The sequence below is a fragment of the Hyperoodon ampullatus genome (genome assembly GCF_949752795.1).
Source record: "Hyperoodon ampullatus genome assembly, chromosome: 3".
NCBI lineage: Eukaryota > Metazoa > Chordata > Mammalia > Artiodactyla > Ziphiidae > Hyperoodon > Hyperoodon ampullatus.
This window is the reverse complement of record NC_136916.1, coordinates 129,912,326-129,928,079: the sequence shown is the minus strand read 5'-3', so window position 1 is coordinate 129,928,079 and position 15,754 is coordinate 129,912,326. Positions and strand designations below refer to the sequence as shown.

The window sequence follows — 15,754 nt, the reverse complement described above, 5'->3', positions numbered from 1 at the left end:
CAGTTCACATGTTAATCTCATCCACAAACACCCTCAGAGACACCCTCAGAAATAATATTTAACCAGATATCTGGGTACCTGGTGGCCCAGAAGTTGACACATCAAATTAACTAGCACAGTGGGCAATCAAATCATCTGCAGATTTGTTTCTTTTCTGATTCTTATACTTTCATTTTTCTTGCTGTACTTCACTGGCCAGGACATCCAGTACAATGTGGAATAGAAATCATAATAGCTAGTATCTTTGCCTTTTTCCTAATCTCAAAAGGAAAGCTTTCAGTGTTTTACCATTAACTATGATGCTTCTTGTAGATTTTTGGTGATATCTTTTACGAAATTCAGGAAGTTCATTAAGAGATTTGATTATGAATGAGTATTCAAAATTTTATGTGCTTTTTCTACATCTGTTTAAGATCATATTATTTTTCTTTCTTAATCTGTTATCATCGTGAATTACTTTGCTTGATTTTCCAACATTAAGCCAACTTAACATTCCTAGGATAAATCCAGCTTGGTCATGTTGTATAATTTTTTAATATATTACATAATTTAGTTAGCTAATAGTGTATTTAGGCTTTTGTTTCTAGGTTCATGAGTGAAAACGAACTGTACTTTTCATCTTTTTGAGTTTTTATATCAAGGCTAGCCTCAAAATAACTTGAGAAGTCTACTTATTCTTTTACTTTTTTTCGAGCAAGCTTGCTTAAGATTGTTGCATTTCTTCCTTGAATGTTTGATGAGTTTGTCAGTGAAGCCATCTAGGCCATGCAATGAGCTATAAAAGCAAGTCTTAACATATTTCAAAAAAATTGAAATCATAGAAAGTATGTTTTCTGACCACAATGTGATTATTCTAGAAATTGATAAAAAAGATAATGTGAAAAAAAATCCCTGTGTGTTTAGAAATTAAGAAGTATACTTAGAGTATTTAAGTATACTTAAATTATAAAAGTTAAAGAAGAAACCATAATGGAAATTAGAAGTTATTTTGAAATGGATGACTGTAAAAATATTCCATATAAAAATCTGTGGGTTTTTTACAAAAGTAGTTCTTAGACAAAATATACATATTGCAAAAGAAGAAAGATTGAAAATAAGTATCCATCCCAAGAAGTTAGAAAAAAAGAATAAATAGAAGAAAAAATGAAGATGAAACATAAATGAAATATAAAACAAACATAAAATGGAGAGCATCAACAAAGCCAAAAGTTGGTTCTTGAAAAGATTAATAAAATTGATAAACCCCTAAGAGACTGATCAAGAAAAGAACGGACACACAAATAACTGATATTAATGAAAGAAAAGACTTCACTGAAGTTTCTATGAACCTAAAAATGCAAGAGGCTATAATGAACAATTTTATGCTAAATTTTGAGAATTTAGATGAAGTGGTCAACTTAATGCTGTTTTCTTTGTGGGAAGATTTTTAACTACTGCATCAGTTTTCCAAAATAACTATGAGACTATTTAAATTTTTTCCTTACTTATTATGTCAGTGGCATTGATATCCTCCTAATACCATGCATTAGAACAATACTTTTCTCTTAATCATTCTTTCAGCAGATATTTACATGACACCTACTATAATGCTAGGCGCTATTTTTTACCTTCTTTTTCCTCATATTCAGTTTGACTGGATTATTTTTTAGGACAGATTACTAGATTCTAATTTTAAGAAATTTAACAACAGGGACTTCCCTGGCAGTCCAGTGGTTAAGACTCCGTGCTTCCACTGCAGGGGGTGCAGGTATGATCACTGGTGGGGTGCTAAGATCCCGCATGCTATGCGGTGAGGCCAAAAAAAAAAAAAAGAAATTTAACAACAAAAGAGTCTCAGCACAGCTGTGTGGCAACAGAAAGCAGCATATACCATTGTAAAAGAAATCTGACTAGCACTTACTTCATAGAGCACCTCTGTAGCATGTAAAGTAGTATGATTATTCAAGGATACCTCTGTTGCTAGGGTTCATGATCTAGTGTTCATAGACTTCTAGTAGGTTTATTTTATTTATTTATTAACTTTGCAGCAGGTTTTTATTTTTGCTTTATATCTATTACAGTGTTTGACACCTAAAGAAACACATTTTGTCTTCAAATTTGGATGTGTATATTAATATCATTTGTCTGGACTCAGCACTCAATACCTTGGTTTCTTGGCCTGTATCTGCTCTGAAATCATCAAGCTGTGTCTGTCTACCCAGGGGCCCCGAGAGCAAGAAAAACAATAGCCATAAGTTTATAGTTCTTAAAAGCAAATAAATTTGGAAAGAAAAATGTGAGGAAAAAGGTTTGATTCACTTTCGTAGAGTCTGTAGCTGGGAACCCAAGCTGTTTTAAAAAAAATTTTTTTTTATTAGTTTCTGCTTTATAACAAAGTGAATCAGTTATACATATACATCTGTTCCCATATCCCTTCCCTCCTGCATCTCTCTCCCTCCCACCCTCCCCATCCTACCCCTCCAGGCAGTCACAAAGCACCGAGCTGATCTCCCTGTGCTATGTGGCTGCTTCCCACTAGCTATCTACCTTACGTTTGGTACTGTATATATGTCTATGCCTCTCTCGCTTTGTCACAGCTTACCCTTCCCCCTCCCCATATCCTCAAGTCCATTCTCAAGTAGGTCTGTGTCTTTATTCCTGTTTACCCCTAGGTTCTTCATGACATTTTTTTCCTTAAATTCCATATATATGTGTTAGCATACGGTATTTGTCTTTCTGACTTACTTCACTCTGTATGACAGACTCTAGGTCTATCCACCTCATTACAAATGGCTCAATTTCGTTTCTTTTTATGGCTGAGTAATATTCCATTGTATATATGTGCCACAACTTCTTTATCCATTCATCTGATGATGGACACTTAGGTTGTTTCCATCTCCGGGCTATTGTAAACAGAGCTGCAATGAACATTTTGGTGCATGACTCTTTTTGAATTATGGTTTTCTCAGGGTATATGCCCAGTAGTGGGATTGCCCAAGCTGTTTTTGAGGGACATCTGGTCTGTCTTGGGTAGCTGGAACCTCATACATACCCCCTTTGCTTCTTTAGTGGTTCAATCAAAGACAGTTCTCACAAAAGCTGGCTAAAAGAGCCAGTACCCAACTCCAGGGCCTGAGGGTTCTTGGCATGGCAGTTTTCTCTTCCCAAACCCAGAGGCCAAACATCTGACCTACATAGGGGAGCAGGCCTAGAGTTCAGCAGAGGGGTTCAAGTGTGTGCTAATGTGGAAATCGGCAGTCAGGCTGGCCCAGAGTAGTGAGGTGGGCCCAGACGCACTGAAGACCTTTATGACATACTACACAATCCTTTCTCCCAGTGTTCTGGGCCCCAAATTTAATGGTGCCTATTCTTTTTTTTTTTTAATTTATTTTTGGCTGCTTTGGTTGTTCATTGCTGTGTGCGGCTTTCTCTAGTTGTGGTGAGTGGGGGCTACTCTTCGTTGCAAGTGCGCGGACTTCTCATTGCAGGGGCTTCTCTTGTTGTGGAACACGGGCTCTAGGCACGTGGGTTTCAGTAGTTGTGGCATGTGGGCTCAGTAGTTGTGGCTCGTGGGCTCTAGAGTGCAGGCTCAGTAGTTGTGGTGCACAGGCTTAGTTGCTCCACAGCATGTGGGGTCTTCCCTGACCAGGGCTCGAACCTGTGTCACCTGCATTGGCAGGCAGATTCCTAACCACTGCGCCACTAGGGAAGCCCAAATGGTGCCTATCCTAACTCACAGCCAGGTTTGATTCTGCACATAACCCAGGCCTGATGCAAAATGCCCTCCCAGAGGAAAACTAACAGCTTTAATTTACAGACTTACTTGGTTTGTACTGACCTCAAAATTCTTCCCTCCCCATGGTCTTCACCTAGGTGTGAGGCTAGGGAACAGACAATGGGATGACTGAATCCTTTATGAAGCCCTTGGCCAAAGAGCAGCTATTGCCTACCACATGGATCCCCGTAGGGCCAAATTCTTGACTTGTTGGCTTAATAAAAAAAGGCAAAAGTTAAGACAGGAAAAATACTGGACAAGATTGGTCTAAAATGTGCAATCCTACAACAGATGTGGAAAAAACCTACTCTGAGCAATTTCTCTGTCTCACACGCACTTATTTCCAGGATAGTCCTACCTGGAAGATACTGCTACTGGTTGTGAGCCTTTCCTGTGGTTCAGTGCACTGAGCCTTGCACCCTTCACCAGCCTGCCAGGGAGGCAGACAGGCACATACATTCGTAGGCCCCCAGCCAGCCTCCTCTCCCTAAGTGTCCCTGCAGTGCCTGCAGGGAGCCGGAGGATCTGGCTCCTTGCCTTCAACTGAGAGTCCAGAATCTGAGCCCACAAGATGAATCTGCTGAGGAATATTCAGGATGCTGGACACCAAGCTGAGCGAGAAGAGCTTGGGGAGGAGAGATGTGGCCTGAACAGCCGAGCTGAGGCCTTCAAAGAAGGGCATGGGGGAGGAGGGGGGAAGTATTGCTAAGCATGCATCTCCTTCCCTTCTATTTTGCTAGAAACAGGTAACTTTAGAGTATAGGGGGAAGACAGGTAGACATGAGAAAATGGAAATCCAGTTCCTTCTGCTAGAGTTTTCATTTTAAACTGGTTTGGCTTGAGAGAAGTTGAAAGTTCGTGCCTGAGAGCCTTCTTTCTCTCTTCCTTGAATAAGTATGATAGCAGCTATAATCTGTGCAGTTCAGCTCTAAAAAATAGGGCTCTTGGAAAGAGGCTTCCAGGGAGAAGAGAATAGAAGGAGTAGTCTAAGGGTTCTGGGTAAGGGGGAACACAAAGGGTCCCTGAATGCTGAAGTCATCAACACCTGTTCCTTGGAAGGGTCACTTGCACCCACTGGCCCAAGTAACCAGGCTGGCCAGGTGAGGGTGGAACCTGTGTGGTTCTAACAGAAGGTTGCAGTCAATACCAAGGCCAGTCAGTTACTTGGGATAGCTCGGAACTGAAGGCAGCCTTCTAAGACCAGAGATCCTGTCAATACTAGAGAAGATGGTGTGGCGGTGAGATGCCCAGAGGGCTGGCAATAAAGAGTAGCTGTCACTGTTCAAAACAGTATTTGAAAACTTTAGCTAAGAAAAAGACTCCTTGTCCCTTTAACCCACACCTAAATATCTCAGACCCACCAGAGATCTTAAAATGGACATAGCCATGTGCCAAAATATTAAGATTCCAAACACATGTCTTCTCAGGCTATTCCCTACAGCAGGTTGGGGAGCCCTTCCATCCCTGTAATATCCATTCAGAAATCTGTCAGAAAGCCTCTGACTTCACCTAGGCCAGGGTCTGGAGTCCAGATGGGGGCTGCCCACAAAGAATGGCTGTGAAGCCTGGGCCTAAAAATAATATTTTGCTTCCCAAGATGGCCAGAGGAGTGGAGGAGATGCAAAAGATGACGTTACTGCCTCTGTGGGCTGGGAGAACTTCACCTGTTGACTGAAAAGGGGGTCAGAGGAATATAATGGGAAAACATGGTCTGAGGAAGACACTAACAAAGGAAAGCTCCTTGAGGCCACATTTATCTGATGAGAAATTTGTCCTCATGTTGTGCCCTGGGAGACTTCAGCCTTTGGAGTCCTTGTAGAAAACAGGCTTCAAGCAGTAGCTGATGATCAAAAAGTCTTCTGTTTGGTACCCGGCCCAGATCTGAAGCAAAAGTAGATTTGGGAGGAACAGTTGGGGAAGGCCCGATGGATATGTATGTCTCACAATAAGAATTTGGCCCCAGTGTCAGGGACTTAACTATTGCTAGAGATGTACAAAGTAGATCTCACTAAAATGCTCTGCCCTTTGGACAAGGACAAGGGATGGGGGTGGCTTGCTTTTGAACTGTAGGAAAACAGTTTTGTAATGGAGTCAGCAGGCCAAGTGAAGAGGGTCCTGCACCTTGCCTACCTGGGAGAGTGGAGTTGGTTGATACCATGCCCAGCCTGCAGAGCAGCATCTGACTCATTTAGGCGGTACAGCACTGGCGTCACTTTTCAGTGATAGCCACCAGCCCCAACCACCTTTCTCAGAAAATGCCTCTGGAGTGGGATCTCACCACTGGAAAGAGAGGGCAGATTCAAGACCAGTGGCCAAAAGCACCTGAACTTTTTATCTGTAAACAGAGTGGCATGGCTTTCACCTGAGCCAGAGGGGGATGTGTAGGAATGGGAGCAAGAATGGCATTGTTTCTGGGGAAGGGAAAAGGCAGCTTGGAGCAGGGCACCTCTGCCCGACCTCCATGGGGAAGCAGGGGCAGGGCAGATTGTGACTGCAGCTCCACCACCTGCCTACACACAGCCGACAGCTTCCTCCACCCCACCCCCAGCACCTGGGCTTCACTGTCACATGTAATCCACTGACGCATGTAGGCAAGCCACTGAGGCACTGCAGTAGCTCTCCTCAAAGGGGAGAGAAGCCATTAGGATTATAATTGTCACAGGAAGGGCAACACCGAAACCATGTACAGGTTATCACGTAAGTTATCACAGATGGCTGCCTCTCCTCCTATCACAGAAATTTGGCAGCCTCAGGACTTTTGTGAGAGTGATCGATATCTTCCCTGATTGGGATCTTGGTACATAGTAGGTTTAGTAATTAACTTCAGGGTATCCATGCTTCCTTTGAAATTATGTAGAATATTTTATGTGCATATGCTTTTTTGGTGGTAAGGATGAGAGGGGCCAGTGGCTTTCAGCTGATTTTCAGAGTCTAGAAAAGATTAAGAACCACTACTCTGAGTAGAGAAAAGTTTACAGGGACCAACAAATACAGTTTTTCTTCATTTTTTGTGTTTTATATCTGTATTTGAGTAACCATTTTGGTAAAATACTATAAATTATATATAAGATTCTCTGACTTTTGTTTAATAAATATCATTTTGCCTGTACTAAAATTGAGAACTTTTTTTTTAAAGGTTCAGGAGCAAGTACATCCCAATCTCTCAGCTAATGAAGAGTCTCTCTATTATATTGAAGAGCTGATTTTTCAGCTGCTTAATAAATTATGCATGGCCCAACCAAGGACTGTTCAAGATGTGGAGGTAAAAATTATTTTGTTATTTCAAAAAGTCATTGAACCACTGTACAAATTAATTTTTATATCTAAATCTATATCATTCTAAATTATTATGGAAGCTGAAACCATTGAAATCATAATGGGGGATATATGGTCAGTTCATCCTGAAAGGGAAGTTTTTCAGCAAAAAAAGTGCTAAAACAACTGGATAAATTTATGGTGGGAAAAACCCTTGAAACCTATCTCACACAAAAATTAGTTCAAGATATATCAGTCTTAAACATAAATGCTGAAGCTATAAAGTTTCTAGAAGAAAATGCGGGAGAATATCTTTATAAGCTGGTGTTAAACAAATGTTTTTTTGCAGAGGACTCAAAACACTGTAAATACCAAAGAATAAAGTTGATGTGAAAATAAAAAAGGTATAAGTCACAGACTAGGAGAAAATGTTTCAATATGTATTCCTTACAAAGGGCTTGTATCCAGAATATGTTAAAACAAACAAAAAAACAAACAAAAACTCCTACAAGTCAGTAATAAAACGATACCCTGCTCACCCAAGTGGGCAAAAACCTTAACAGACACTTCATAAAAGAAGATATACTTATGGCCAATAAGCATATGAAAAGGTACTCAAACTCATAATTCATCAGGGAAAAAGAGATTAAAACTACGATGAGATACTATTTCACACCCACTAAAAGGGATAAAATTAAAGACTGATAACATGGAATATTGATGAGATGTAGAGCAACTAGAACTCTTATACATTGCTAGTGGGAGTATAAAACGGCAAAAGTACTTTGGAAAATTGTTTTGCAGTTTCTTATAGTTAAATATATATGTAGCCTATGACCCAGCGATTTTACCCCTGGGTATTTAACCCTAGAGAAATGGAAATATATCTTCACAAAGAGACTTATACATGAATATCCAAGCAGTTTTATTCATAATAGGCAAAAATTAGCAACAACTAAAGTTTCCATCTACAAGAGAATGGGAAAACAAATTGTGATAGATTCATAAAATGGAATACTACTTAGTAGTATTGTAAAATGAAAGAATGAACTATTGATATACGCAATAACGTAGCTACAATCCATAGATATCATATAGAGCAAAATGAGACATACCCCAGAGAGTATGTATTATATGATTCCAGTTACATAAAAATCAGAGATAGCTAAAAGTAATGGTGATAGAAATCAGGATGGTGGCTGCCTATGAAGGGTGAGATTAAGATGATAGAAATTTTCTGTAATCTTGATTAGGGTGATGGTTACACAGGTGTAAGCATTTTTCAAAACTCATTCAAAGGTACACTTAAGATCTGTGCATTTTACTGCATATAAATATTACCACAATAAAGGACTAGTATAGAATAAACATTTTACTCATTGATTAAAAAATATATATACATATATTATACCTCTAAAAGATCGTGTGTAATTCAGTGCTGAAATATTTGTTTTGGCTCAGTTACATGGGAGTATTTCTAGATTTTTAGAAATATCCGTCAGTATAGCTTTTAAAAGTTACTTTGGCATTATACTGTTTATATCACCTTTCTTTTGAAGATTGTTTCTATAACAAGGCAACAACTTCCAGTGTAAAGGATAATCTTAATTTGGAGTAATAGATCTACCAAGATTTTCAGGGACTCTGGGAATTAAAACATTTGTTTCCCTGTTCTCTGCTGTAAGAATTGGACATAAGTAAATATAATAAAAGTATACTTTTCAGAAGCTAAATATGTTAGAAGCTGAGAATATAATTTTAAAAATAGGAAATCCTGCTAAATTGGAGTTTCATTCAGTTATCATTACTTCTCATTATTCATGCCAATTACTAGTTACATTTAAGATTAGATGAACAAAATAGTAACGTAAAAGGCTTGGATTATTTTTGCCAAGAGATATATTTCTTTAAACCATTCTGAGCTCTGCCACACACTTGATCCTTTAAGAGGTACATGATATTTCTTCTTTTAAAATTCTTCTCTATAAAGCTCTGAGATTAGCAGGAGAGAGACTGCATAATAATTATTAATAATGAGTTAACTTCTGCTAGGTAAACAGTTTTAACCCTAGAAACCTTGACCTTAAAATCACTGATAGAGTATTTTATGTTTGCTTTAATCTCCCCTAATATTATTACTTTTTCCTTTTTCCATTTTATCTTAATTATGCTTACACTTAAAGCTTTCTGTTTAAACTTCACCTTTTTTCTCACCCATGGGAATTATGTGGAAGAATCTTGATAGCATGTTGATCTTTTTTTTTAAACAAAAAAATTTCATTTATTGCAGGAACCAGAATATGCTATGTTACTATTAACTGCTGGTGTTATGGATGATGATGAAGTTTAATTTTGTATTAAGTTTTCTGTATATGAGCACTTCTATTAACAGTAGTTCTGCTGTGATCTGAACAGGAACGAGTTCAAAAGACCTTTCCTCATCCAATTGATAAATGGGCTATTGCTGATGCACAGTCTGCCATAGAGAAACGAAAACGAAGAAATCCTCTCTTACTGCCTGTGGACAAAATCCATCCTTCATTGAAGGTAGAACAAACAAGCAAACAAACAAAAAACAGACACAGAAAAGCATTGGGGAGGTTATTTTTAACAAATAATACTTTATATAGTATTTGTGTATTTATATAGCATGGTCTTATTGTGTATGTGCACTTGAGTGTGTGTACACTTGTTTATACACATACATATATATGTTTCTTTTTTTTTTTTTTAAAGAAATGCATTTACTCTTTTTTTTTTAAAATATTTTCTTTTTTTTTTTTTTTTTGACAGTTTTGCTTTATTTATTTATTTATTTATGGCTGTGTTGGGTCTTCGTTTCTGTGCGAGGGCTTTCTCTAGTTGTGGCAAGCGGGGGCCACTCTTCATCGTGGTGCGCGGGCCTCTCACTGTCGCGGCCTGTCCCGTTGCGGAGCACAGGCTCCAGACGCGCAGGCTCAGTAGGCGTGGCTCACGGGCCCAGCTGCTCCGCGGCATGTGGGATCCTTCCGGACCAGGGCTCAAACCCGTGTCCCCTGCACCGGCAGGCGGACTCCCAACCACTGCGCCACCAGGGAAGCCCATATATGTTTCTTAATATGTGTAAAAAACAAAAAGAAGTATGCTTTGATGAAATCATATTGCTTTTCAAATAATATTAAAGGTTAATGATAAGAAATAATGCATCTTTGTGGCATCTTCTAATGATTGCTACCTCTGATTGACTTCCAGCTTTTTGTTGATTAATAAAATATATAATGCAAAAGCTCCTGTGAGTTCAGAACTGTTTTTAAATTAATCTGTATTTATCACAGATATTTTTCTATACGTTGGAAAAGTTGTCTAGGGAATATTATTTAGTCTATAGAAAATAATTGGTGTACATGGATTTCAATACCATTTGGTAGCAATTTCAAGACTCCCCCTCCCCCCACCCAACACACACACATACACACATCCTCCCCTTAGTAGAAACCATTGTAATTTGGGGATATTAATTAAAGCAAGATCCTTGAAGATAGCAGATACTTGTCAGATGGGTTTTGGATAATGTATCAAGAGGTTTTCAGGGAAGTCCAGTCCAAGATTTCTGTCTTAGAATCAATCATCTCTTCTTGTTTGATATTAAAGGCAGATTTGTTAGATTAGGTGTCTCTTAAAAAAAAGAGAGAGAGAGAAAGAAACCCTGATACTGAGCCAACAGCTCATTTTATATCCTGTGGTACCTTTGAGTTTAGACATTTGGTTTATAGAAAGTTCTTTATAAGCAAGAATGTTAAGTAAAATTTTTAAGTGCTTAACTGCTACTTGACAGTGCTGCCATTTTTTGGAATTAAATTGTTTATTTTTTCCACAGGAAGTTTTAGGGTACAAAGTGGACTACCATGTGTCCCTATATATTGTGGCTGTACTAGAGTATATCTCAGCTGATATTTTGAAATTGGCTGGTAATTATGTTTTTAATATCCGACATTATGAAATATCCCAACAGGACATTAAAGTGTCAATGTGTGCAGATAAGGTAAGTGTTAAAAGGTATTTAAACTTAACCTGAATGATAGAGACTATATGTCACTTATACCTCTGTTTTTTAATACATGATTATATTAGTGATTTTTATAGTTCCTGGTGTTGGAAGACAGAAAAATGGTGGCTTTGCAGACTAAAAATGATATTTTCGGGTTTTTTAGCATGTGACAGGATGAGAATCTTTTTTTCCAGCAAGAATTTTTTATCTACAGGAAAAAACATCCAAAGCCTCAAACCAGTTTAAGAAAAGTAGTTTGAGTTTTGTATTTTAAGAAAGAGAATAAATACAGAATATTCAGATACGTTTAAGTTTAAGAAGTAATTTTGAAAAACATGCTTTGATTTCACAGCATGGGTCATTGGGGCACAGGTAGAGAGAAGAAGACTTTGCCATGCCAAAGTTACTTCCTTTTGATAATTTTTTGTTACTTCTTTCTTCCTGGCTGTAAGCTACTGAGGAAAGAAATTGAGTCTTTTCTTTATTTTCCTCTCTCCTCCTTTTCTTCCCTTTCCACTTTCCCTCCTTTTTTTCTTACTTTCTAAATCAACATTTTTGAGTACCTCTTATGTGTCAGTCACTGTCCTGAGCATTGAAAATACAACAGTGAACAAATCAGCAATCCCTGTGTTAGAAGGAGTTTATTTTAGTGGGAAATAAAAGTATTATAACCAAATAATTGCAGCACAATGTAATTAAAACTATTATACAAATAAATCAAAAGTGGTGGAGAAAGTGAGTAACTCTGGCATAGGGGGGACCAGGAACATTTCATAGAGAAGATACCTGAACTAGACCTCTAAGGGTGAATTACCCCAGGACCTGGCACATGCCAGTGGTTCTCCACTTTACACATCAGAATTACCAGAAAGCTTGTAGAAAATACCAATGCCTGCATTCACCCCCAGAGCTGATTTACTTGGCCTGGGATGGGCCTCTAAGCCTCAGTTATTTTCAAAATTTTTGAAACTATCACAGGTGATTCTGATGTGCAGTTATGATTGAGAGTGATTGTACTATGCCGTAGTCTCAAAAATGATTTTTCACTTAAATTTCATAGTAGACATTCCTTGTTATTTCTATGTTGACTTCTGAAAAAAATGAAAAAAAATGATTACATGTTTTTTTTAACTTTGTTTCTAGCTCAGACTTTTAGAAAAGTTGTATGTACAATAAAAATACTCCCCTGTGCCCTAAACCCCTTGAGAGTAGGTTGCCAACATAGTTTAGTGTGTCCTACAAACAAAAACATTTTCCTGTATAACCACGGTACGACAATCAAAATCCAGGAAATGAATGTGGATACATTATATTATGTAATCCTTAGACCCCGTTCAATTTTTGCCACTTGCCCCAGTGATGTCCTTTAGAGCAAAATGATCCAGTTCAGAATCATGTGTTGTGTCTAGTAGTCATGTATCTTTTTTCTCCTTGTTCATTCTGGAACAGTTCTTCATTCTTCCCTTAACTTTTATGACCTTGACATTTTTAAGGATTATAGCTGTTAATGTTTAAAGTGCCCCTTCCTTTAGTTTTTTCTGATGTTTTCTCTTAATAAGATTTAGGTTATGGATCTGTGGCAGGAATATCATAGGAGTTCTTCTCATTGCATTTTCTTACGTGACATACAATTTCACCGTATCCCATTACTAGTGATGGTCACTTTGATCACTTCATCAAGGGTTCATCCTCTAGGCTTCTCTCCTTTAAAGGACTCCTTTCCCTTTTGTAATTAATAAATATTTTGTGGAATATTTTAAGGCTATGTAAATATCTTGTTCCTCATCACACGTTAAATTTATTTGTTTTGTTTATTTTAATATGGACTCATTGATTCTTATTCAGTGGAACATAACCTGTTACTTCATTATTTAATATTCAGATTGTCTCAGATTTGGCCAGTGGGAACGCCTTCAATTTGGCTTCTCTGTCCCTATCATTCTTTGAACACTTTCTTTTGACACAAGATGCTCCAGGTTCAACTTGTTCTTTACCTGCTGCTCAAGCCTGGAATTAGTTGGTTTCTAAAAAATCCTGGTTCCTTTTAGTGGAGAATGGTATTTAGAAACCAAGATCTTGGTGCTAGATGAGCTCACTGATATTGGAGTGTCACTGCTCTGGTCTCTTAGAGGGCAGAATTAGGGAGTGTGTGTGTGTGTGTTTTTGTGTGTGTATACATACATACATACACATCTATATTTATTTCTCATCTATCTTTATATAAGTTCACAGATCTCTTCAGTCCACATTCAATACCACAGGATTCATTTTAGCCTCCCCTTTTTATACTTGTAACTCCCTTATCTGATAGGGAGAAACCTGGCTCCTGTTTTTCTTAATATATTTATTTATTTGATCAATCCTTCTGTATGTGACCAGTCTCCCAGCAGGCCTCTCTCCCCCGGCTGGTGTAGGCACCCTATTTTGGCATAGAAACCCTTCTTCTTTGTATACATTCTCCTGACTCCCCCCAAGTCCTGACAGTCCCATGTTGCACCACTGCTGCTGCTGGACCACCTTCCCATGCAGATACCCTCCTTATCCACTAGGGCTCCAGCACCCTGAATCAAGCTGTCCTATCATATGGATAGTCTCTTTACTCCGAATGATCTCTAACATCTTGTGCCAGGTCTTGAGCCCCCTCCCCCCCCCCGTAAACACCCTCCCTACTCCTCTCAGGAGCTAGCACGCTGAGGCAGGCCCCCTCAGCTTTTCCTCACACCCTCGTGTAGGGATTCCTACCTTATTTGCCCTGTTCCTCCCCTCCCCCTGCCCTCAAACAGTGGCCTTGGCCAGGATTATTGAGGGACTGTGGGAAGGAGAGACTTTATTCCATATCTGAGTCAGTTACCTTTTCCATGACTCTTTTTAAAGGCAAAAGTAGTTAAATTCTAAACAATTACACAGTCTCTGAATTACAAGAGACCAATCCACACAGGTTTATCACAGGATATTGAATATATCAATAGTTCCCTGTGCTATACAGTATGACCTTGTTGTTTATCCATACTATGTACAATAGTTTGCATCTGAATTTCCCATTAACTGTCATTCACTAATTTTAATCTCTCTTCTGGACTACATTAGATAAGACCAAACGGTTTTTCAGAATAAGTCATTCTGTTATTTAAAGCTTTTTTCCATGTACTAAATTTTTACCATTTGAGACTTTGAAAACCAATCTTTTTGTGACATGATTTTCAGATCTCATTATTGCATTGCTCTTACACTGTGATTTCTAAAACTAAAGACAACAGTCTAGATTTGGTCTGACCAACACAGAGTACAATGAAAGGCTCACCTCCTTTATTCTATATGCTGTTCTTTTATAATTTCAGCATTAACTTTTTTGGGCACACATATCACTCTGTTTACTTAATGAATTTGCAGATGTCTCAGCTCCCTGGGACTTTCCACATGAGATACTCTTATATCTTTGATTTCTTACAGCTTGTGCTGTTGATATTTTTTTCATCTAAGTTTGAACTCAAGTTTTTCTCTATAAAACTTCGTAATGTTACTGAGACTATGCTCTAGCATATCAAGATATTATAAAAATTGAATTTTGTCATTCATCATTGTAGATATCATACCAGCTTTTTGTAATATATGCCAGTCTGAGAAACTTAGTTTGTTTTAGTTGGAATTATTTGTTAAAAATATTGGAAAAGTTTAAGAGATGAGATTTCTCACATATGTTGTTAGAGGCATCCTTCCAGGTTAATAAATTACCACTTTTTTTCACTATGGCCTTTTCGTCAGCTACTGTTTTACCTCTTTGTCTAATTCAGGGGTCAGCAAACTTTACCTGCAAAGGACCAGATGGGTGGCTGAATATTTTAGGCTTTGTAGGCTATACGTCTTTCTTAGAACTACTCATCTTTGCCTTTGTAGCAGAAAGGAAGCCATAAACCAATGAGTGTGGGCTGTGTTCTAGTAAAACTTTATTTACATAAAGGGCAGGCTTACTGTGGCCTATGGGCTGTAGTTTGCCCATCCTTTTCTTTACTTTCTTTTTCTTTAACATTTATTTATTTATTTATTTGGCTGAGCCAGGTCTTACTTGCAGCATGCGGGATCTTTGTTGCCGCATGCGAGCTCTTAGTTGCAGCATGCTGGATCTAGTTCCCTGACCAGGGATCGAACCCGGGCCCCCTGCATTGGGAGTGCAGAGTCTTAACCACTGGACCACTAGGGAAGTCCCCTGCCCATCCTTTTCTACTGTGATTCCAAGTTTGTCATGAGAGACTGTCCTAGGTTTAGCTAAGATACAGATGACTTTATTTGTGGGACTAGTCATGTGAATGGATTAATGAGATTAGTGTGACATGGTGTGGTCTTAGTAAATCTAAACTGATTTCCTGTGATCACTATTTCAAGAGCTCACAAACCATCTGTTTAATAAACTATTCAAATAAATGCTTTCTAGGAATCTGTGTAACTTCCTAGACAAGGTCGTATAATTTGAGATAGAGAACTTGAGAACCAACCTTTTTTCTACACTTAAAAATAAAAGTAACATTTGACTATATGATGTATTCTGGCACATCAAAGATTGCTGAGAATAGTTAGATGGTCATAGGAAGTAATTTTAGAGCTCAACCCCTAATGTACTTGTCACTATTAAGGAAAATAATATTCAGACTGGAAAAATAAAACATACATGCTTAGGAGGAAAATTGATGTTTAAGAAAGGCAAGAGAGAGTAAGAGAGCACA

At 38.2% G+C, this 15,754-nt stretch overlaps 1 protein-coding gene across 3 annotated transcripts in view; it reads left to right on the top strand.

Moving 5' to 3' along the window:
• Positions 1–15,754, top strand: part of SOS2 (SOS Ras/Rho guanine nucleotide exchange factor 2) — a gene marked incomplete at both ends in the record, with an annotated part of 101,860 nt that overhangs the window by 21,508 nt on the left and 64,598 nt on the right. For all 3 annotated transcript variants that reach the window (XM_079698991.1, XM_079698990.1, XM_079698989.1), the window contains 3 exons: positions 6,891–7,016; positions 9,425–9,556; positions 10,866–11,030. In XM_079698991.1, the coding sequence (XP_079555117.1) occupies positions 6,891–7,016; positions 9,425–9,556; positions 10,866–11,030 (423 nt within the window). The remainder of the gene's footprint in view (positions 1–6,890; positions 7,017–9,424; positions 9,557–10,865; positions 11,031–15,754) is intronic.